General features: G+C 41.9%; 1 protein-coding gene and 1 pseudogene across 3 annotated transcripts in view; one reads left to right on the top strand and one right to left on the bottom strand.

Moving 5' to 3' along the window:
- The window catches only part of RSPO2 (R-spondin 2), a 172790-nt gene that overhangs the window by 102581 nt on the left and 44804 nt on the right, over positions 1-25405 (top strand). For 2 of the 3 annotated variants that reach the window (XM_061607454.1, XM_061607448.1), the window contains exons 4-5: positions 351-494; positions 8330-8518. In XM_061607454.1, the coding sequence (XP_061463438.1) occupies positions 351-494; positions 8330-8518 (333 nt within the window). The remainder of the gene's footprint in view (positions 1-350; positions 495-8329; positions 8519-25405) is intronic. The other variant, XM_061607459.1, reaches the window with a different exon arrangement.
- On the bottom strand, positions 25106-25224 carry LOC133375764 (5S ribosomal RNA; annotated as a pseudogene).

The following is a 25405-nucleotide window of genomic DNA, read 5'->3' as shown; positions in this document are numbered from 1 at the left end:
GGAGGGCACCATGTTGGTTAACCCTGCAGTAGCACCAGCCATATATTGATGTCACATCATGAGGTTCATCAGGGGTAGCCGACATGGTGTCTACCAAATGTTGGACTACAATTCCCATCGTCCTTGACCATTGGGTCATGCTGTCTTGGGTTGATGGAAATTGTATCACCTGGAGAGCACCATGTTGGCTACCCCTCAATTAGAGTAAGGTGGAGGAAGAAAAATCCCCATTGTCTTAAGCTCTAAAACCCATCCTTCTTAAACTGTTGAGTCCTCCTCCATTTTTTGCTATTGCATTGCTCAATGAATTTGCAAAACTGAAAAAAATGTTTGTTTTTCCAACTTCTTAGGATGCAGAATAGAGAACTGTGACTCTTGCTTCAGTCGAGATTTTTGCACCAAGTGCAAGCCTGGGTTTTATCTCTACCGAGGTCGATGCTTCGAAGAATGCCCTGATGGCTTTGCACCATTAGAGGAGACCATGGAATGTGTGGGTGAGTGTTTATAGGATAGCAATTCCTTCTACTTGCCTCTTCCTACTTCAATACCTGTATAACTTCTGAATGGTTGCTGAAGTTATTCCCTGAATAGGTTGTGTCATCCATTTCACATTAATCCAATTGTCTCTGTTTACCACAGCAGTCCCAATGTTCTTGATAAATCAGTGTTCCGAATTTTGGAGTGACCTTTTGAAAATGTTATCCATGATTGAGCACATATGTGCTACAGCAGTATTCCATTTAAGAACCTACCTTGTAGCCATAGGCAACCAGAAATTTCATGCAGGTGAGTGAAGTAGTCTGATGGAGGAAGGTGAATTGTTTTACACCTCCTTCATCAGTCTGCTTGGTTTCTGTGCTAACCCTTGTGGATGGAAAGCCCTTTCCTCTATGACCGGTACAAAAACACAAACTATTAGTCTGTTAGCAGGCTGGTAAAATTATGCGTGCTAGAAATTTTTGTGGGCTGATTTACAAGGCTGCACTAGAGTTCTTTAGAATCCAGCCCTCTTCCAGGCCGCTAGTTAAAATCTCTGAGTGGAGGATGGATGCTGTGACATCATAAGACAATGTAAATACGTTAACCAGGTTCTGCTGATGTTTATTTAATAATAAATGCCCTTATTTGGTAAGTAGAGAGGGGAGGGGTAAAATGGAATGTTACGGAATGAGTGTTTGGCATAAATGGTTCTGATTAGGTGTTGGATTCTGTGGTTGGGAAGAGGCAACGTGTTGAGGGTTTGTTCTGAAATATAAGAGCGGTTGTGACAGTTTTGACCAGCCTTTCCCAACCAGTGTGCCTCCAGATGTTGTTGGACCACAACTCCTATCAGCCTCAGCCAGCATTGCCAATGGCTGAGGCTGATGGGAGTTGTGGTCCAACAACATCTGGAGGCACACCAGTTGGGAAAGGCTGGTTTAGACAGTTGGTTTTATTCTGGGGTTTGGATAGTTAGATTAGGAATTGGGCTAGAGGGTGGAGGTTGATCTGGGAAGGATAGAGATTTAGTTAGTGTAGCATATAGTATCAGAGCTTATTTTTATCTTTAAGGTTTAAAAATACTTGTATGTTAAAAAAAAAGTATCGTTTTGTTTTATATTACTCCATACTCACGCCTATGCTAGGTTACTGTACACCAATAATAAATATCAGTTAGGGAAGTGGCATAAAAACAAATGGTGCTGAATCTAATACCCACATTTTACAGTGTCTCTTGGCAAATACTGTAAAGGTGTTTCATATAGAAACTTGGTGGCAGCTTTACACGATAGAGGTATCGCTTCTGGGAAAGGTTTGCCTCACATGCAGCCTAGCAATAAAGATAATCACAGTAGGTTTGGAGTACGTAGGAACACCCAGAGATAAGGGTGGGATACTGTGGAGTGCCCAGGCTGTGAACGAAAATATTGCACATAAAGACTGGGAGATGATGAATAGCCTCTGTACATGTGTAAAGGGTAGATTTTTCAATGCATAGAGGCAGACATCCCCCTTATCTGCTGCAGGAAGGCAGGGATCGGTGGCTGGGGACATCACAGATGCATCTCATCTGTACTGAACGTACTGTTATGGGATTGAGGGATGAGATAGATGATTTCTTTGTGTCCCCTTCAAGCCTGTGACCTTGTATCTGAAGTTGGAATATGCAAGCAAGAAACCTGCTCTTTTGGTCAGACAGTTTCCTTTGTTAAGTTAGTCTGTGACTTAACGTACTGATTGAATGGTCAATCTGCGTATCCAAAAGGAGCTATTGGAACTCTCTTCAGGGAAGAGGCCCTCACCCCTCCTTCCTACAGCTCTAAAGAGAGGCTTGTGATTTTAGTCTGTGGGGGGAAAGGCCAGAAACTGGAGATAGACAGAAAGGCTGGCTTGCTCTTTGTACCGCCAAAGCTATGTGGCAATGGGGAGCAAGATCTGATGGACTGTTAATATTGTGAACCCCTCCATCTTAAGCTCAGGTTGGAATGTATGTAAATAAAAACCATATAGCCTATAAGACTCCATAGTCTCCACTGACCTTCTTTCCAAGGAAACCAAACCCTGGGTAAATGCAGGAACCCCTGGAAGTCTTACACCGCTTGGAGATTGGGGTGGCGTGCAGCAGTACATCCAAAGGAACATGCATGGGTGCAAAATGTGCCATGCTTCCTTTCAGTGGGGCTGGTACCCATTGGGGCTGGTGGGGCAGAATGCAGGGATCCTAAGAGAAATTGGAGCCAAAGCCAATGACAGGGACAACCAACTCATTCTAGCTTTGTCTCTATCCTCTTCCTTTCTGAGTTCCTCAATGACAATACTAAGAGCTGGGAGGAAGAGGAAGCTGACAGCTAGGGCCCCCTGGACTGGTTATAAGTAAGAAGGCAAGCAGGTGCAGGCTGCCTGAGAGCAGATTGAGGTTGGTGGAGCAGTGCCCTGCTATTCCTAATGGACCAGCCTCCACTGCTTCTTTTCCACCCCACCCTACCATACCCTATCCCAATAACTGCTTATCCTTGTACAGTTAGTAAGAATTAACTCTGCCAGGTGGGGCACAGCTGCTGCACCACCTTCCCAGTTGTTTACCAGGAGGGGTAGGGAGGTCAGTGCAAATGCACCAACAGGAGCACTGGATTGGCTCTGCAAGTGTGTGTGCACCACACGAACCTCCCCACCTCCTCTTTCCTCTTCCTCCTGGTACGCAGCAGCCCCTTACCTGCCAGGAACCTAGAGTAGCAGCTCCTCCCTACCCAGTAAGGGGCTTATAGAATCATAGAGTTGGAAGGGGCCTAGAAGACCATTGAGTCCAGCCCCCTGCTTCTGGTTAACAGAATATAAAGCAAGCAAAGAACAAGCTTCTGTGCTGCCCAAAGTGTTACCTTCTCACTTTCCCTCTTCGCTCTCTGCAACATGTAGTTACAACTGCACCATGTCATGTGTTTCCCCATCCAACTGCCAGCAGCAGCCAATGATAAGTGAACCAGTGAGTACAAGGCTGTAAGATTTTTTTTTAATTGTCTATATTTTCAACTTTAAAATGTTGATTATGCATTTGTGCTGTACACCTTTTTTGTTTTCATTTTGAAACTTGGGATAATTCTCATGCTTATGGTCTAAACCTATCTGGATGTCAAGGTAAGTTTACAAGTTCGCACATTGCATAACTGCATAAAAACTTTGGCTAGGGCTTGGTGCAGAAGCTAGATGGAAACACCTAATGTGCTATAATAAAGTTAGAGCAATGCAGTTCATCTTCTTACCGTTAATAAATCTAAAGTAATGGGTCCCAGGGAAACCTCTGTTTCTGAAACCTGATGGCTCTTCTCCAAGTAAGGAGGCTCTGAAGCACTCCCGTGCTTAGTCGCTTTGATTTTCTTTGCATCTAAAAAAGAAAAGAAAAAAGCATAGATTGCTGTGAAATCAACTTTGTTTTCTTAATAATGAGGAACAGCCAATATGATGTGGCAGTTTGGTGACTCAGGCTGCATATAGACTATATTTTATTCTAGAATCAATTGAAACTGAATACTTGCTCTTTCTGCGTAGTTCACACACAATCTAGATCTATTGCATTTTTTTTGCCCCTGAAATGCGCTTCTTAGGAAATTGATTTCATTCTGAAAATAAAGGTCATTGAAGATTGATTCTGCATTACCCCACAGTGTATCCATTTGCAAACAGATCGCAAAACAGATGTAGGCAGTCCTGGCAATGGGGGGGGGGGGTTGTATGCACACCTACCCAGTGATGTTGTGGGTGGGCATATACCAATATCACAATCACAACTTCTTTCTTTGTTTACGTGGAGCATGTGCAGGAAAGAAAAGGCATGGATAACCTAATCAAGGGGAGGGGTTTCAAATGCATATCAGGTAACCCCACCCTTGTGGATGGCAGGATTTAGATTCAATCTAGATTGAAAGCAACATGTTGAGGATGGGCATGGACAATTCTAGATTAAGAAAATCTGGTAAACCAAGAACTTTGTCCTAAAAGGAATAGTGGAACACTGTGTCTGAACCTATGATCACAGCTTGTTTCTTCCCCAACAAGCTAGGATTTGTAAGCTAACAACACATCTTGATGTAAGATTGGTTAGCAGTCCTGGCTCGCTAGGGAGATACAAACTATGATTCTGGGTTTGGACGTAACACTAAGCTATCTCCTTCCTCCTTGCACAAAGGAAAATGTGAAGTGTGAGTGGCAATGCTGTGTAATGGTTAGACATGGGAGACCAAAGTTAAAATCCTCACTCAGCTGTGAAACTCACTGAGTGAATCTGGGGTGCGTGAAGTGTGAATGACAGTGTGATGCAGTTGTTAGAGGGTTGGACTAGAGAGACCTAAGTCCTAATTATACAACCTGAGAGACCTAAGTCCTAATTATACAGCCACAAGACTGGCTGTATACTACAGCCAGCATGGATTTTTTGCATTCCGCCATTTTAAATTGAAAATACCCCTATGCTATTCTGCTGCATTGATTTCTTGCCGTGGGCCACGGCTGTAATCAACACGGATTTTGCAGCCACAGCTGCAATTGGCAAAAAAAATTTCAACTCCCCCATTTTACATAATTATCTTTGTAATCAAATCTGCTGCATTTGTAACTGTAGTTTTGATAACGATATCCATTATATATTATGAAAAAATGTGTTGTTATCGCCATACAACGCAAAACTTATTGCCTATCCGGCCTGCTCTAGGCTATACATCTTCTCAATGTTAATTGTCAAGCCATCCTGCAATTTCGTGTTTTTGAAACAAGACAGCTCAGCGCATTCTGAATCTCCATCCTCTTGCATGGGAAACATGATGATGAGACTGACCCACGCTACTCACCCCACTTTTTTTCATTCTCCCACCATTACAGTGTGACTGTAGACAGTATGCCAGCCACACTTGGACAGGATCGCCTCACCCTCCCTGGCTTTTGAATCTGTACTGCCAATGTGTGTGTGTGTGAACAAAAATACAAGATGGCACTAGTGGTGGTGGTGATGCTGCTGCAGTACTGCTGACAAACTAATTCGAGAATAGCAAATAGCAAAAGGAAGGGGAATCATTGAGCAGCACATCAGTTAGCCCAAGGCAGGAGACAGACTCAAAGGAGATCTGCCTCATTGATATGTAAAGAGGGGGGGGGAAACCCATGTGGAATACTGTGTTCATTCACACAAGCATTTAGACTAAAGATTACACAGTTTTTTTCCACCACTGAAAAAAACGTGGAACAGTGATTGCTTACAAAAGTATTTACATTAACGATTACAGATTTTTTTTTCTGTCACTGAAAAAAACCACAGCGGATCGAATCACCAAAACACACACACAGCAGAAAAAATTGGCAAGTACCAGAGCAAGCGGGAACCAAAAAAGGGTGGATTGAGATCGAACAATGGACTCTCGAAATACAAGCAGATTGGAACTAGGCAGCGAACCTCATCCATAGTCACCACTTGGGGCTCCCATGCTATCATTCCAGCTGGGATCTGTGGGTGACTGTTCCTCATACTAAGATTTCAAAATATAAACATGTGAAGCTACCTTGTACTAGCCCCTTTCACGAAGGCCTGTGTGCATACACCTTCCCCCCTTCTGGAATCCTGCACAATTGAGATTCCAGAGAATGATGGGGAAGCTATGTGCATAGAGATCTATATGTATGTGTAAGGCAGCCTTCCCCAATCTTGGAGCTGTAGCTGTTTTTGGACTGCATCTCCCATCATTCCTGATCATTGGCCATACTGTATGGGAATGATGGGGGATGCTTGGTCTGATCCAGCAGTGTCCTACCCAAACTCAAAGAACTAAGACTCAGACATGGCTGTGGTTTTCTCTGTTATTATAGTAAGAGAAAGTTGCAATTCAGTGCGCTTCATGATCTACCTACAGCTTACTCAGAACTCAGCTTACTCAGAACTGGACCGGGATTGCCTGACCACTGTTGTCCACACACTGGTAACCTCCAGGCTGGATTACTGTAATACACTGTATGTGGGGCTGCCCTTGAGGTTGGTGTGGAAGTTGCAGCTGGTGCAAAATGTGGCAGCGAGACTGCTCACTGGGGCAGGGTATCGCCAACATGTCACCCCACTGCTGAAAGAATTGCACTAGCTGTCCATTTGCTACCGGGCCAAGTTCAAGGTTCTAGTTCTGGTGTACAAAGCCCTATACAGTTTGGGACCAGGATACCTGAAAGACCAACTTATCCCTTATATACTCAGTCGATCACTGCGCTCTGCAAGTGAGGGCCGCCTGCAGATACCATCTTATCAGGAGGTCTGTTCTGCACACATAGGAAACGGACCTTTAGTGTGGTGGCACCTACCCTGTGGAATTCCCTCCCCTTAAATATTAGACAGGCACCATCTCTGTTATTTTTTCGGCGCCTATTGAACACTTTCCTCTTTCAACAAGTCTTTTAAGTTAAGACCAATCCCAGTCTGTGTTTGTGTTGGAATTGCTTTTAATATCTTTTAAAAACCTTCCCCCCCACTAACCAATATGTTTTTAACCCTTTTTTTAAAGATGTTTTTAAAGCTTTTTAAAAGAATGTTTTTAAAGTTGTTTTGTTTTAATGTATTTTAAGGTCCGTTTTTATGATGTTTTAAAGGGTTTTTACTGCTTTTGTTTGCCGCCCTGGGCTCCTGCTGGGAGGAAGGGCGGGATATAAATTAAATAAATAATAAATAAACTCAGCATCTCTCTAGGTCTAACTAGGCAGAACTTTGCTGCACTAAGACATTGACTCAGCAACTACTCCCCCCCCCCCTCGGTTGAAGTAAGGCTAGGCAGACACCCAACTTGCTAACTGTCACTGTTGGGAGCGTGCGCACAGGCAAAGACTTCACCTCAACTGTGCCTGTTGAATTTCCCACCACATTCACCTCCTGGTGCGAGGCGGAGGTGGAGGCGGAGCCCCCATCACCGTCCCATCTTCCGCCTCAGAGGGAGGAGGGCTGCCCGTGTGCAACACGGGCGCAGGGAGAGGGGGAACATCAGGCTGGGAAACAACTGGCTGGCCAGGTTGACTCTCCACAGGGCTATCCAGAGCCGCTAGGGTTCAACTGTCAAAGTCTAGAGCTGGGGCACCTTCTGAGTCCAACTCCCTGTTCTTCCCCTCACCGGCTCAACCATCCCACTCTTAAGTCCTCCTCCTCCTCCTCCTCCTCCTGCGCTTCATTCTCATCAGTCCACCCCCCTCCTGCAGGGCTCACGACAAGCAGGACTCTTCTTATGTTCCTATGTTCTAATCTAAACCTGTTCTTGTTTGACCAGAAAAACAGACCAGAGGTTTCCATGAATTGAAGCAGGGATGCTGAACCTGTGGACCTCCAGATGATGTTGGAATCCAACCCCCATCAGTCCTAGCCAGCATGGCCAATGGTCAGGGATGATGGGGGGTTATAATCCAGCAACAGCTGGAGGAACACACAGTCCCCAGCCCCTGGTTGAAAATAATTAGAACACCACTCAAAAGCAACCCTTTTTGGAAGGGAAGATGAAAATAACAGCAAAGTGGGGAGGGAAGGAGGTGGGGGAAATTAATGGTAGAACAGAGATTTCAGTGTCTCCCTCACACATTTCAGGGCTTATTTCTGAACCAGATCCTTTTTTCACTTGGTGTTGGTGGGATTAAATCAGGTCAACCTGTGGAAATTTCCTCAAACTGTAAGAAAGCCATCATTCGCCTTTGACTGACTAGCAACATCTACCACTTCCGAAGTTTTGGATTTCTTCTTCCCCCCATCCCCAGTGGCATGTATTTTGGAAGAACCATGTACAGGCAGCCAAAGACAAGAGGATGTTAACTCATTCTGTGCATTGTGTGTTTTTATTGGTTTCCTCAGAAGGCTGCGAAGTGGGCCCTTGGAGCGAATGGGGAACGTGCAGCAGAAACAACAAGACATGTGGATTTAAGTGGGGTTTGGAAACGAGGACAAGGCAAATTGTGAAAAAGCCAGCAAAGGACACGATACCATGCCCAACCATTGCAGAGTCCAGAAGATGTAAAATGGCCCTGAGGCACTGTCCAGGAGGTAAGCACACCAAATGCCAAAACCGGTTTTTATGAGCTCCTTTCCTGCCTAAAGCTGTGCTTGTTTAATTAAGATAGACGGAACACTGTCTCTTGTTTTTCAAAATTCAGAGATGCCATCTGACTTGTACATCACCTCTGTCTGTTAACACACAAGGACTGAAGCACAGCGTACAACTCTATTCAATAGAACATAGTTCTGTAACAGCATAGCATAAGATTCATATTTTAAACCATGAGCAGTTGACTAAAGGGACAGCACAGACCTCTGTAGATCTACTCAGAAGAGAGCTCCATGCGTTCAGTAGGAATTACATCCAGGTATGTGTGTATAAGCAGCCTTCCCCAACCTAGTGCCCTTCAGATGTTTTGGGCCACATGCCACCTGGGGGTGATGATGGGAGCTGTAGCCTAAAACATCTGAAGGGCACCAGGTTGGAGATGGTTGGTGTGTAGGATTGCGACCTAAGAAGAAGGTTGGTTATGATAGGAAGCTTTTTAATATGCAGGTGAGATAGGGGCATTGTGTTTCTATAGTCATGTACTGCCTGGTTAGGGATAGATGTGCCTGCTTTGTGGAAAAATGAAGCTAATTACAGTTGGACTGTGTTTGTGTGTTTACATCAGCCTCCTGATATTGGGCAGAATCTGATCAGTCGTGTTAAGTAGGGAGGAAATGGAGGAAGTAGTAAGAAACTCATATTCTGTGATTTCTCTAATCTTTGTAAATATCTGTTAAAAATGATGAGTATAAAATATCCCTTCCTAACATTCTCTGTTTATATACTCGCATCAACACGTAGGATAAGATTATATAGTCAAAGACAGTCCAAGATTGTGATGGATTAAACTGAGGACAGGAAGCAAGGATATTTTGAGTGGGAGAAGGTCAAGCGTGTGTGTGCTTTTGACATACGCTTTCTATTTCTTTTGGTTTTGTTTACATTTCATTTTACTATTTTTGTGTTCTGCCTTAGCACACACTGATGGCCATAAAAGCCACTTTTGCAGATTTTTCAGGAGGAGTGGGCACAGTTTTGTGCTTTTGCATCCATGCTTACTGTGGATTGAGTGGTTGTTCATATACCCATGTGCAGGCCCGGTGCCAAGTGCAGCCAGGATGGGCCTGGCTGAGGGCCCCTGCTTAGGGTGGGGCTCTCATTCCATGATCTGCTGCAGCATCAGGTCCTGCAATCCCATGCTGCAGTGCATTGCGGAGCACCCAAGCACACACACACCCATACAGGCAGTGTGGGCTTCATTGAGCCTTCACAAACGCCTTACCTACCTCTTCTGTCAGGGTGAACACCATGTGTGCTGCATGCACATATTTACAATCATCCAAGATGGCAGTAGGGGCTTCCCTAAGGGGCTGATGCCCCCACGACTATCTTGGTTGATGACAGGTGTGCGCATTGTTTGCACATGTCATTCACACCACACAGGAGGAAGGTGGGGCATGCGGGCGGGCTTATTAGCCTGTATCGGGAAGGGGTGTTGGGCTGCGGCACTGCAGGCCCAGGGCAGGCTGGTGCCCAAGGGCCCATTCATGCCTGGTGCCAGCCCTTTATAAGAACTATGAATTATAGTACGTGTCTCTCTCTTTTATTTACTAATGCAAAATGATTTCTTGTCATTGCTCTTTTGTGGCCTTGTTGAGTATAGTATCTTAAAAGATCATATTATAATTCAATTGCCAGTTATTAGATTTCCTGATGGGTCATTCTGAAGAGTCCCCTTTACCCTGCAAGCAAGCTCCTTCTACATCTCCTATTTCCTGCCACCTTCTGCCTTTTCTTCCAGCACTGAACTAGCTGTTTGGCCTTCTCCTCTCATGCTACTGGAATGCTGGGTCCATTCCAAGCAAGGAGAGGGGGAAATGGTGGTGTATGTGGGGCCATTACCTGTCATGGCTCTCTCTTTTCCTACAGCTTCCCTGTCCCATGCCATAAAGGATGCAGTGCATGTTGAAACTGGTAAACAGAATATCGAAGGTGAGTGCTGTGGCACTTGTATCCTGTTTGTGGACTTCCCAGAGGCATGTGGTTGGCCACTGTGAAAACAGGATGCTGAACTAGAACAGACCTTTGGTGTAATCTGTCAGGGCTCTTCTTACCTTCTTCAGGAGAGGGAAAAAGAGGCAAGGGTAGTTGGTGAGAACTTGAAGATCATGTGGCTCCTATCTAGGGATGTAAGAAGGCAGCATTTTCTGCTCTGCTGTGGATTCGTTACATGCTACACTGTTTCCGTTCTGCTGCAGTTCATCTTCTGGCAAAAACTACGTTATTCGTCTCACTGTCCACTGCGACAAAATTAACAAACTTACATAATTTATGCAATTAATTTGTTGTCATTACGTTATTCTACCCCATTCATTTCAGTGCAAAGGAAGCACAATACAAATGGGGAAAAATGTAATCAGTTATGTATTGTTTGTGGACTAAAAGCATCAACAACAGCAAATACTGATCTTATTAACTGGATTGATATCTGTTTCGGGCACGGAAATAAGTGAGCATAGGCAATTTCCACTCCTGTCTCCATTTTCATCAGAATTCTCTGACATCCCCGTTCCTATCAGAGGTCTGAATTTGATTCAGAGGCTGCTTGCTTCTGATTTCTGCTGTAAGAATGTTGAATATCTCAATTGGCATTTCTTTACTGCATGTTGAGCTACTATTTCTTTATTTCTGCGTTATCCCGCCCTTCGGGTGCCTATGCACCATCCAGGGTGGCTAGCAAGCATTCAAAAGAAACGTTGAGTACAATAAAAATTAATGGTGTGCTTTGCCGTTTTGAATATCTGCTATGCCCCTGATAGGTTTGTATGTATATAATTTGGCAATTAGGATCGGGAGAGTTAGATTTAGATCACATTGAGCTGGCTCACAGCTAGTCAGACCAATTGTCTTGTCTACTGCCCTGACTGACAACAGCTCTCCTAAGATCTCAGGCAGTATTCCGCAGCCATCCTGCTCTCAGTGTTTAACAGTTACAATGCATCCTTACATTTAGTGGATCCCTTCTTATTTGCTTATAACAATTTTCAGCAATAGGACATGACCCATACTTCCAAAGCAGAATTACTTTATGTTTAAACTTTGGGTGACATGCAGTACTTGTACTACTCAGAGTAGACCCATTGACATTAATAGAAATGACTAAGTTTGGTTCATTAAATTCAATGGATTTTTTCCTGTGGAATCCCAACCCTATGCCTCGTCAAATTTGGTTACAGTGAACCTTTTCACTCCCATTCTTCATATTGTCCCCAGATTTTGCTGTAAATTATCCCTTGTCCTCCATAGCACTTTTGAACCTTTAAATAATTTCTGGGTAGCCCCTTTTTCTCTTGCCCCCTTGTTAATCACAGCAATGCTGAGCCATAAACTTTCATCAGCTGCTTCAGCTCTGTGAGCAAGTTTAGTTGCTCTTCTTGGGGTGCCTTCATGTAATTACAGATGGAAGAAAATTCTGTTTGGTCTTCATTTGTTAAGCAAACTGATATAATTTGCACCTCTTGGACTAATATATGAATCAGAATGTAATTATCCTTTGGATTTCTCAGTGTCCAAATTTTGTGATACAGTTTTTGGCTGAAAAACATACTAAAATACCAATCAGCTACTGGGGCATGTTATAATCATATAGAGCCCTGCTGAACTTCTGGTCTCAAGTTACCTGAAAGACCACCTGTATACACCTGTAAGATCACTTGGAATTAGATCAAGCATGGAGAACCTTTGGCCCTCCAAATGTTGTTGAACTGCAACTCTCACCATCCCTGGCCATTGGACATGCTTGCTGTGGCTGATGGGAGTTGTAGTTCAGCAATATCTGGAGGCCCAAAAGTTCCCCACACCTGATTTAGATCATCTGGGGAAATTTACTTGTGGCCCTACTGCCTACAGAATATAACAGGGCAGTGACCCAAAAATGGGCACTTTCTGCCAGTGCCCTGGCACTGTGAATTGCCTGTTCCTCTGCATATGCGAAGCATTTTCCATCAGTTGCTTCTGACATTTTGTAAAAACATGTTTTTTCCCTAGGCTATTTCTTGATCCCAAAGATTGTTGTTTTTGTGTTGTATTTTTGTATACCATTTAGATATTTTTTAAATATTAAGCAGTTTTGCAGTGTGTATTTTAGGGTAACATACATTTGGAAATGGGCACAATGAGATAAAAATATTTTTTTAAAGAAGTGTTTTGTCTGGAAACATGACAAAATGGGCTTAGGAATGAACACTGGCAGAACTGGCATGGACTAGAAATAGACAGATTTGCCCATCCCTGTATGTAAGTCCATATTAATTTAACAATAATTATGCCAACAATCATAATTTCCAAAGAATGAAAATAGAAGGGCAGATGCGATAAATATGCACCAGAAGTTCCTGAGAATGAAGGCAGGAAAGACCAATAATGAGTTTGCAAGGAGTGAGGAATGTTATTTGGGACAGTGACTTGGAGCTCTATGGAAGAGGAGGAGGACACCATGCTTTGCCCTGAATTTTGAATACATTATTTTTTTATTTAAGGTTTCTGAGCCCAAGAACTCAGACAAAAATTTATCACACAAAATAGAGTCAAATTGTGCTGGGCTTCACCTGGGCTAAGATGCATCTTTTAGCTGGATTATGCCTGTTTTTTTTTTTTTTTTTTTTTCAATAATTTTTATTCAGATTTTCATAAAACATACAAGACAAAATCATAAAACATTCAAAGACAAAAAACAAAATCAAAAATAGTTAAACAAAAAGAAAAAAAGAAAAGAAGAAAAAAAAAAAAACAAAAATAAAAAATAAAGAGTAAAATATTGACTTCCCATTTGTCAAAGATCAAATCAGTTATAAGTCTATAATATATAGCAATCCTGTCTCTTAAGTCATATTATAAAATCACTTTCCTCCAGTAGTTATCTTACTTAATCATCAAATCTCATAAACAATACTTTATTCTTTCCACAAAAAGTCAAAGAGAGGTTTCAATTCTTTAAGAAATATATCTATCAATTTTTTTTTTCCAGATAAGCATATCGATTAATCCATCTCATTACTAATTATGATAATCTTATTGTCATAACCATAGTCAAAATAAACATTTCAATTAATCCATCACATCAGAATCTGTTAGGTTCAGTAATTTCAGTAGCCATTGTTCTATTATCTCTATTAGTTCCATTTTCCATCTTCCATCTTCAGTAGTCTTGTTAAGTCCAGTAATTTCAATATCCAATCTTCCATTATCAGTATTCCATAATAATCTTGCTGTCAAAGCCATAGTCATATAATAAGAGTCTGATGGGAATTACCTCTATCCCAAATATTTTCTTGCCATCCATTCTGAATAAGTTGCTGAAATACTGCTGTAAAATCATATCTCTGTTCTTTTTTTCAAAATACACTGGGTCATCTCTTAAAAGTTTTTCCATTGTCACATGGCTGCAGTTAATTCCATAGATTTTCTCTATATTGGGCTCCATCACATCATTCCAGTCCAGAAGATAATCCATGCCATTGATAACTTTATCTCTAGAATCTTCATTAATTTCTTCAGAGATAACATTGAGTTCCAAACAATAGATTTTATTTCTAAAGTCCATAGACTCCAAATCTTGTTCCTGTTCCACGTTTGTTCCAATCTCCGGGATCTCCTCTCTCACAGGGACCCCTATTCCAGTCTCCAGGGTCTCCTCTCTCACAGGGACCCCTATTCCAATCTCCGGGGTCTCCTCTCTCACAGGGACCCCTTCCAGGGTCACCTCTCTCACAGGGACCCTTATATCTTTAATCTCCTGCTTCATTTTACTCAATTCAATTTTCGTTATCTCAATCTCATTCATTATTCTCTGAAACATAGTTATTTCCAGATTCTCAGCCACTTTCTTAATTGCCATTTTAAAAGAAAAATATAGGAAAACCACTTCTTATTTCAGCAACAATTGGGTTAATACTCCAAACTTGGTGACATCACAGTATAAACAGAGCAGACAGCCTTATCTCTCCAATAGTTAAGTAAACAAAATGCAGTTCCCAGGATCGAAGCAATTAATGGCAATCGTCAAGAAACAGATTCGTCAAAATAAAATAGACCAAAAAGAGAGTAGTCTCAAAACAGTATAATATTTTTCAAAATAAAAATCTGGAATAGAAATCCCTCTTCTGTGTGTATCTTTAGAATGCAAATCCAGGACAGCTTTTTGCAACAAAAACAGAGATAAGCTATTAATTAGTGCGTAGCAGAGAGAAGTTACGGCTCCCCAGTGAGATGTCAAAAACCGATCAATCTGGCAAATCTCTTTTAAACAGCAACAATTTAAGTCAAGTAAAAGAAAAATATAGAAAGAAGGGTGCTTGCCTGTTAGTGCGTTCTCTCTTAGAAGATAAGATGAACGTTCGCTTTAACAGATAGAGCTTGCTGTTGAAAATCCGTCCCACCTTCGTCGGCTGGACCTCGTCCCATAAATTAATGAGATCTGGTCGTCCCAACAAAAATAGGCTTTGAGGTTAATCTCTTCGTTTCTCCCTACCCGGGAGAAGTTTAATCAGTCAAAAAAAAAAGAAAAAACTGACTGATATATCTGAATAAGCTTCTTTTGAGGCAGGAGCCCGTCTCAAAAGCAGGCACAGGCTAAGTCACCCTTCCCGGAAGTCGCTTTGCCCTGAATTTTGGAGCGCTCTTCTAAAGGTCCACAATAGTTGCAGTGTGACAGTCAAAGCAGCAGTAAAACCAAAGTTACTGCAAGGACCTCTGGAATGAAAGGGAAAGTTCCATTAATTTCTTAAGCAGAAGGCATAGCAAAACATCCAACGAAAAGAATCAAAACCTATCCAATTAATTTGTTTTAACTGCAACTTCAGAATGGGTGAAGAGAAAGAACAAAGGTGTGGGGAGACCTTGGAGGCAGACAGGTGGTAGGTTGTCCTACTCTTTTTCTGCCCCGCCTCAGTTTTTAGGGACTTGAGCCAGTGGTGCTCCTGATCTTGGACTGTTACTGTTTAATGCTAACATTAGCAGTAAAGAAAACACCAAGCATTCATTATCTATTCTTGATGAGCACCTTTAGCCTTGTTTGTATGTCACACCTAGAGAGATGAATGGTCTGGACCAGAAACCAATGTGTAACATTACGTGGGTTGTAGCCATTCAGGCTGGGCAGATGAAGAGGATATATGCCGGTCAATTGAGATATTGTTTACAAAACTTTTTGAGTACCTTATCTAGCTTAGCATTTCTGGTTCTGACAGCATGTAGCACTCCAACTCTATGCTCCTCTTATAACAAGTCTTTTGATACAGCAGATCTTTAAAATGTCATTTCCTTTCCATCTTTGGGGTGGTATGCCAAAAAAAAGGAGGAAAACAAACAATGAGATCCTAATGCTTAAAATTAAAATACTACTAGGGAAGAACAGGTAGTGTTTTAAAATTTTATCACTTTCTCAGTTGTTGGATAGCTTAGAGGAACTCTTAAATGTTGTTGATAAAAAAGAAAAGTGCATATTACCTAAATGCTTTTTCAACTACTCCAAGCCTTTTCAAACTGATGGCTTTTGGATATCATCCAGAATTGGGTTTTATTTCAGAAGAAAACACGTTAACTGGATTAATAGCCTAGCCTTGTTAATGTCTTTGCTGTTGCTGTTACAAGAAATCTCAGCTTTGCTTTTTTAAAAAAAATTGGTTTAAGGCTAGCTCAAAACTCTGGTTGCTTTGCCAACAGATGACTGTGTGTGACCTGGAGTGGAGCCTTCCATTTTGCAGGTGAAAGCATCAAACTTGAACATGCTAGCAAGGTATCTTAAGAACAGCCATCTGTTTTCCAGTAGCTCTATTTCCAGAAGTGTCCAGTATATGTAATTCTTCTGCCTTCAAAGCTTTCTGCACTTCGAGTTTTAGGAAGGTCCCAAATATTAGTGTGTGGGTGGAAGTCACCATGGACTGCGAAAAAGATAAATGATTGGGTGTTAGAACAAATTAAACCAGAACTGTCACTAGAAGCTAAAATGATGAAACTGAGGTTATCATGCTTTGGACACATCATGAGAAGACATGATTCACTAGAGAGGACAATAATGCTGGGAAAAACAGAAGGGAGTAGAAAAAGAAGAAGGCCAAACAAGAGATGGATTGATTCCATAAAGGAAACCACAGATCTGAACTTACAAGATCTGAACAGGGTGGTTCATGACAGATGCTTTTGGAGGTCACTGATTCATAGCGTCGTCATAAGTCGTAATCGACTTGAAGGCACATAACAACAACAACAGAGTGGATGTCACCTACCTTCATTTGTTTATTAATTAAACCCATTTGTTTAGGTACCTTAGGTAACTCAAGGTGGTGTACCATGACAGGTAAAACAAACCAAACAAAAGAATTAATAAAAGCAAATAAAATTAACCAGTTGAAAGAAAGACCAAAGAGAAAAGATTTGTTTTGCATTGCCTACAGAAGACCAATACAAGAGATGATTTTGAGGAGGGAATTTATTCTGCATCCTTGGGACTTCTGATCTGAAAGCCCTGCTTCTTCACCAGGTCAGTTCTCACTTTGCGTAGAAGTGGAGCTTGGAGCAGGTTCTGAGAAGAGAACTGAAGCTGACATCCAGAAAATCAAAAGAAACTCCAGCCTTGTGAAGACATCCAGAAAACAGATTGTTCAGGATTTGTCATAGTATGGAGGGTTCTGAGCATCTTCAGCGGAATGTGCAAATGCTTGCACTCCAGATCTTTTGCTCAGTGCATTAAAGTCTGAGGCCCAGCTACCAGAGACAGGGATATGGGGGCACGTCTAGCATGTGTGGTCTTGCCCTTCTCTTCACAGGTTTGAGAATGCATGGAGAGGAATTCCTGAAGAGAGTTGCACTCTGAGATATGTGGGAGCCAGGAGCTGAAGGAATTTATTATTAAGCATCACAACCTTGAATCATACCTAGAAGCAAGTTGTGGGTGGAGCAATGGTAGGAATGCAGTGTCAGGGTGGGGGTGGGAGCACAGCCCTACATTTGCTGCTCTACTCAGGTAACTGTGTGAATAGGGCTTCACTTGTCTGGATTCATCTTAACAGTCATCCACATGACCACAGCTTCCGACTGTGATTTGGGACTAGGACAGTGTCCAGATGTCTAGTAATTGACATGAGTTGGGTGTCGTCAGCATACTTATGACACCCACTCAAAACTCTGAATGATCACTTCCCAGAAGCTTCCTGGCAGTGTTAAACAGGATTGAGACACCAACACTGATCCCTGTGGCATTCCAGAATTCAGTTTTCAGGGGCTCAAGGCAGCATCCCCAATGACTACCTTCTGCATCTAGTTGTATGAAAAGGACTGGAACCAACATGATGTTTAAAATGGCATAATCTGAAGTATCAAAAGCCTCTGAGAGGTTGTACAAGATCAACAGACCTGCGTTACTGGTGTCAGGCTTAAAGCAAGGATCATCCACCAGTGTTAACTAAGGCAGTTTTTTGTCTCATAACCAGACCATAGACCAGACACAGTAGTATGTGTCTTCCACTTGACTATGGAAACCAGTGGCTGTAGAGAGCCCTAACTTCCATAAAATGGTTTCTCATGGATGTCTAGCCTGTTTCTCACATTCCCTTCCATATATTTAATCAGTGTGTGGGGAGATAATTGGATCACACTCATTGGCTCTGTGTGTGACATCTGCACATTAGGCAGGCTGTGAGAAAGGCTTCTAAGTGTATACAGCTATGCATGAACAGTGCCTGTACTTGCACAAGGAAATCTTGTGTTCTCATTTGCATATACAGGCTCTGTACACATGCAGTTAAGAACATAAGAACGTAAGAAAAGCCTGCTTGATCAGGTCAGTGGCCTATCTAGTCCAGCTTTCTGTTTTCACGGTGGCCAACCAGTTGCATATGGCAAGCAGGATGTGAATGCAAAGAGCACTCATCCCTCCTGCAGTTTCTAGCAACTGTGTCCACCTGTGGAGGCAGGACATAGCCTCACTGGTAGCCTTTTCATTCATGAATTTGTCTAACCCTCTTTTAAATCCATCTAAGTTGGCAACCCTCACTGCCTCTTGTGGGAGCAAATTCCATAGTTTAACTGTGCGCTGTGTGAAAATGTGCTTCATGAAAAGAACTGCATCTCTCGTCACTACTATTTGTCTCAGTTCTTCAGACTCCCTTCCTCAAAAGTTAGTTCAGGTACAGGGATCTGCCCTATATCCTCCACAGAGAAGACAGATGCAAAGAATTTATTTAGTTTCTCTGCAGGCTCCTTATCCTGCTTTAGCACACCTTTGACTCCCTTGTCATCAAATGCTTTGAATGCATTTAAGGATTTGTTGTTGTTGTTGATTTTTATATTTTTAGCAATATATTCCTCAGATTCTTATTTAGCTTCCCGTATTGTCTTCTTGCATTTCTTTTGCCAGAGTTTGTGTTCCTTTTTTTCCTCCTCATTCAGACAAGACTTCCATTTTTTGAAGGATGCCTTCTTGCCTCTAATAGCTTATTTGACTCTGCTCATTATTCCTATTGGCCCTGGTGGTACCTTTCCTGATCTGCGGTATATACTCCACTTGAGCTTCTACTATTATTTTTTAAACAACTCCTAAGCATTTTGGAGTATGATTTGACTGGACTTTGCCTTTCAGCTTTCTTTTTACCAATCCTCTCATTTCGGGGAAGTTTCCTCTTTTGAAGTCAAATGTGACCATGTTGAATTTTCTTGGCAATTGGCCATTTACATGTATGTTTAATTGAAAAGCATTCTGGACACTGCTGCAAATCGGTCTGACAATGCTTACAGCTTGCATCAGGTCCAGGGTGCCACTTAAGATTAATTCCAGGGTCACTGTCTCTCTGGTTGGTTCCATGGCCAGCTCTTCTAGGGCTCCGACATTTAGATTATCTAGAAATTTTGCTTCTTTGTCGTGACTGGAACACATATGTAGCCAGTCTATGTCAGGGTAGTTGAAGTCACCCATTACTACAACATTCCCTAGTTTGGACACTTCCTCAATTTCATTTTTCATCTCAAGATCTTCCACAGTAGTTCTACATGTTCCCATGCTTCATCCAACATGCAGAGGTTAGTCCCAGTTGTTACATACAGGTCAGTCATGCTGTGTAACAACAATGCAATGGCTATGATTCTGTTCCCTCCCACATGATAATTGAGTATGACAAGCAAGGTTCCTCTTCATATGGAAGAACTCCATGTATGCCCAGTTTTATGTATTCCCATGTTCTATTCCCATGTTCAGCAAAATGCATGGAGGTCATCAATGGGGATGTGATACTACTCTTCACCCCCCCCCCCACACACACACATACACTTGTGAGAAGCACTTTTGTTTGCGGTTCCAGCAGCAGAGGACAGTTTTAGAATTTTTGCAGGGTTTTAAAATGTGCAGGAAAGCTCTGTGAGTACAGAACACTCCCTTCTTTGCAGTGGTGATGGGGCAAAACTAGCTCACTCATCTCAACTGTCCTCTCTTGTGTATTTACTTAAATTGCGTTATGAATGCCTGAAGAGAGCTAATGTTGCAATCTCCAAACAGAAGAACTCTTCAATCTCTGTCTTTTTTTCTTTAGCAAATTAGTTCAGTAATCCAGTTTCCTAATTTTCAATCTTGGTTTGAACAGCATTTGTTGCTTTGTAATCTCCCATTGTTGTAAAGACAATACATTCATCTCTTAATTTGCTTCACAGTCAGCAGACCTCAGGTATCACAGAATGGGACAATAGACCATGTGTGTACTAATTTTACTGTCACTTTGATCTTATCTAGTTGAGTTGTCCTCTGATCCAATCAAAACTTGTTTATGACCATAGGATACAGGATCCCATTTCACTGGGAGATAGGTGATTAGTATTTTCAGAGAGATGAAGGTACAATAAACCTTCATTGTTGGTTGTAGTATCAGAAGTTTTGAAATACTCTCACCAGAGAACAAATGGTCCCTTGAAAATGAGCAGGAAATTTTGGCCCACCATTAATACATTTTTTTTTATATCCATCATAATCTCCACCTCAAGTTTCTTTTTTCTTCTTCTGAAGTTTCATTAACATCAAGCGAGGTTAGCCACTGAATTCATGGCTGTCTGACAATCAGAGTTACAGAATTTGTTGTCGTTGCATAACCACAGAATGCCACTGCTAATTCCATTAGCACATTAAACTTCTAGGGTCCTAAGTAAATGTGTGCCTAGTTTCAGAAACTAAGAAATGCACACCTTTCATGAAAGCCTGTATTTTGACATGCCCACAGTCTCTGTAAATAATTCCTGCCAGGCTTCAGTTAAGGTTTTTGTTAGAAGGGCTTGTGCCAAAAAAGGACTGGCCAGTTCCATAATTATATGGGCATAATCACAAACAAATATAGAGCTGGTCTCAGATGAGCAGTGTGTGCGGGGGGCAGAATTTCCCATCTTAATCAGCCCATATGTTAATAAGAAGTAGTTCTGTCCCTACTAACTGGGGAGCCACATACCATTTTTAACCACTGGAACAAGGAGGAATTCTGTTACTAATAGATGCCCACCTCTTTCCCCAAATAGTTTCTCAACGTAGTGCCTTGCAGATGTTATTAGGCTACAACTCCAATCATCCCTGACCATTGGTCATACTGTCTGGGGCTGATGGGAGTTGTAGTTCAACAATATTTGCAGGGCCACAGGTTCCCCATACCTGCTCCCCTGAGTCAAAATGATCCCGTGTACTTTTATTACTTTATCTGGAAAATGTAAATGAAATTATCAGATTAGCCAGCAAAAAAGCCACATGTGATGTTACATATAATGGCATAACATAACGCTAAAGCCTGGTATAATTTTTTCCTGTAGGGCTTCTCTCAAGCTTTTGCTTGATGACTGTGCTGAAGTATATTGTTCTTGTAAAGAAAAACCAAGCATAGCTAATAGATAGACTGTATCTCCTATAATAAGAATATGAGGATGGAAGGGAATCAGAATTCATGGCCCAACAATCCCTGCACCATCTCTCCTCACTTGCAATCCTCCATTAATTGGATAATCTATCCTAAGATTATGCAAGCAGAGATCAGGTCATGACTGCTGCATGAATGCATTCTCAATTTGTTGTTGTTACGTGCCTCCAAGTCCACTACGACTTATGGCGACCCTATGAATCAGTGACCTCCAAGAGCATCTGTCATGAACCACCCTGTTCAGATCTTGTAAGTTCAGGTCTGCGGCTTCCTTTATGGAATCAATCCATCTCTTGTTTGGCCTTCCTCTTTTTCTACTCCCTTCCATTTTTCCAAGCATTATTATCTTTTCTAGTGAATCATGTCTTCTCATGATGTGTCCAAAGTATGATAACCTCAGTTTCATCATTTTAGCTTCTAGTGATAGTTCTGGTTTAATTTGTTCTAACACCCAATCATTTATCTTTTTTGCAGTCCATGGTATCCGCAAAGCTCTTCTCCAACAACACATTTCAAATGCGTTGATTTTTCTCTTATCTGCTTTTTTCACTGTCCAACTTTCACATCCATACATAGAGATAGGAATACCATGGTCTGAATTATCCTGACTTTAGTGTTCAGTGATACATCTTTACATTTGAGGACCTTTTCTAGTTCTCTCACAGCTGCCCTCCCCAGTCCTAGCCTTCTTCTGATTTCTTGGCTGTTGTCTCCATTTTGGTTAATGATTGTGCCAAGGTATTGATAATCCTTGACAAGTTCAGTGTCCTCATTGTCCACTGTAAAGTTGCATAAATCTTTTGTTGTCATTACTTTAGTCTTTTTGACGTTCAGCTGTAGTCCTGCTTTTGTGCTTTCCTCTTTAACTTTCATCAGCATTCGTTTCAAATCATTACTGGTTTCTGCTAATAGTATGGTATCGCCTGCATATCTTAAATTATTGATATTTCTCCCTCCAGTTTTCACACCTCCTCCTTCTTGGTCCAATCCTGCTTTCCGTATGATATGTTCTGCGTATAGATTAAATAAATAGGGAGATAAAATACACCCCTGTCTCACACCCTTTCAGATGGGGAACCAATTGGTTTCTCCATATTCTGTGCTTACAGTAGCCTCTTGTGCAGAGTGTAGGTTGCGCATCAGGACAATCAGATGCGGTGGCACCCCCATTTCTTTTAAAGCATTCCATAGTTTTTCACGATCTACACAGTCAAAGGCTTTGCTGTAATCTATAAAGCACAGGGTGATTTATTCTGAAATTCCTTGGTCCGTTCCATTATCCAATAAATGTTTGCGATATGATCTCTGGTGCCTCTTCCCTTTCTAAATCCAGCTTGGACATCTGGCATTTCTCGCTCCATATATGGCAGGAGCCTTTGTTGTAGAATCTTGAGCATTACTTTACTTGCATGGGATATTAAGGCAATAGTTCGATAATTACATTCTCAATAATGGATCTATATTAATTAAACAATTTCATTGCACATCATGCAGAAGGAGAAAAGCTCTTTAATATGTTAATGAAATGCATGACCTCTTCAAGCAAGCACTTGAAGACTTTTTTCCCTCCCGTTGGTTGGCTGAAAGAGCTTTTGTCTGGCATAGTTGACTTTCAGCAAGTTACCTTTTTCTAGAAGACACCATATTTCTTTTGACTGCTTTCCTAAGCCACTTGCTTATGAGACGTCTGGTCTGAAGATGCCTCTCCCTGAGATTCATCGTCATCATCATAATGAAGTACAGAAATCCTTAAACAGAATAAAGCTAAATCCTCTCAAAGCCCAGGGTTATAGCCACGGGAGGATGTGAATAAAGGCATTAGGCTGCTGTGATCCATATAAATTAAACAGCTGTTAACATATAACTTGCTTAAGATTGTGTTTAAACCTAACTTCAGGGATTGGAAGCTGGTGCACATAGGCCTGTTACCTGCCCTTGGTCTACTTAATTCCCCACATTGATCAGCTCTTTCCCCGTACATGCACACACACACCTTCTTTTGTTAAAGCTGCGGTTCTTAGTTCTAACTTATCAAATTAAAGTAGATTGAGACAGCGGTCAGAGGTGAGTTAGGAGCTGGGAACAAAGAGATGTGGTACAAGCCATAAGTCAGACAGAAGCATAAATCAGGACCAAATGATAATCGAGAGGCAAGACTGAGAGGAAGGAAGGGCCGTAGATCAGTGGTAGAGCATCAGCTTTGCATGCAGAAGGCCTTAGGTTCAATCCCCATCATCTCCAGGTAAGACTGGGAGAAAGCCGTTGCCAGGTAGACAATACTGAGCTAGGTGGACCAGTGGTCTGACTCAGTATAAGCCATTTTTACATTTCTCTGAAAAAGTATATTTAATCAGCGAACCCCACCCAATTCTACAGTTGTTTGGAAAGATGCTGGGCATTTTACCTTTGAGGTCATTCTGAAGGTGGATTAATACAAGAGATTGGTGATAATGTAGTCCTCTGGGTGACTCTACCCCCTCCAAAAAAAGAAACAACCTACCAGACTCCACGACCTGCGCTGATCGTCATCTGCCTTTATATCAGGGCTGGAAAACCTTTTTCTGGCTGAGGGTGCATTCCCTTATTGTCCATAAAGCTTATGGGTGACCTTCCAGGCACCACATGGCAGGGGTGGTGGTGGAGCCAGATGGAACAATGGGCAGAGCAACAGATAGGACTCTTTGAACAGTAGACTAGATTCCAGCCATACAGAAGTCAGAGGATTCTATGCACCCCACACACATCTCTCCATCCATGCAAGCAAGAGGGTATGGGCACAGTTACACTTCAGAGCCAGGCAAAAGCACTCAAGGAAGGCACAGAGCAAGGTCCAGTGTGAGATGTGGCCTTGGGAATGGGCCATAACAGAGGATCCCAAACTGTAGTCCTTGGGCCACTAGTGGACTGCGAGTTTCGTTCAGATGGTCCACAGCATGTCAGTAGATTTATAGTTGGTCCATGGCATGTGAATGAATTTGTAGTTGAATATAGAAGATGGTACATCCATTGCATTAAATATGTATATTGAATTATTATTATCAGGGCTTTTTGTGTGTTTATGACAGTATTCACCAGTGTGGAGTACCAGCACCTTTTTTGCTGTGCATGGCATCCATTTTGTGCTGGCACCCATAGCACTATTATCAATATATGAGTATTGGCACCTCATTTTGTACCAAAAAAAAGCACATTGCAGATCCTAGGTTGGGTTACAACCATTTAAAATTCAATATTTAAAAATAGTTAAAATAAATTACATTTACTGGAATAGGGTGTGTCCTGAAAATGCGTCTTGGGTGTTAAAGGTCATTGTATTTTAACTGTGCTGTGCTAGAATGCTGTATGATTTTTAATCGTATATCAGTGGCTTCTTTTATTTTCTCATATATTGTATTTTATTGTATTACAATTTGAATTCTATGATATTCTACAGAATTTAAATGGTAATACAATAAAATGCAAGATGCAAGAAATAAACAAACTACAATTAAAAATCATACAGTGTCCAGCACAGTGCATTACAGTTGCTGTTATTGTTATATGCCTTCAAGTCAATTACAACTTATGGCGACCCTATGAATCTTTTGGATGTATCCATAGGGTTTTCATGGTAAGAGGTATTCAGAGGTAGTTTACCATTGCCTTCCTCTAAGCCTACGGCACCCAGTATTCCCAGGCGGTCTCCCTTCCAAGTACTAAGCAGGCCTGACCCTGCTTAGCTTCCGAGATCAGACGAGATCAGGTGTGTTCAGGGCAGTATGCTCATAGCAGTTCCTACCACAGGCAACAAAAGCCCCATGAAGTGGTCCGCCAAGACCCTCAGCAATTTTTAAGTGGTCCACGGGGGTGGGGGGTGGAAATTGGGAACCATTGCCTGGTGAGAATCCTGAGGGCGAAATAGAGAGACCTAGACAGCCACATTTGGCCCCTGCGCCTGAAATGCCCCACCCC

Source organism: Rhineura floridana, chromosome 1 (genome assembly GCF_030035675.1).
Source record: "Rhineura floridana isolate rRhiFlo1 chromosome 1, rRhiFlo1.hap2, whole genome shotgun sequence".
NCBI lineage: Eukaryota > Metazoa > Chordata > Lepidosauria > Squamata > Rhineuridae > Rhineura > Rhineura floridana.
This window is presented reverse-complemented; position numbering and strand designations above follow the sequence as displayed.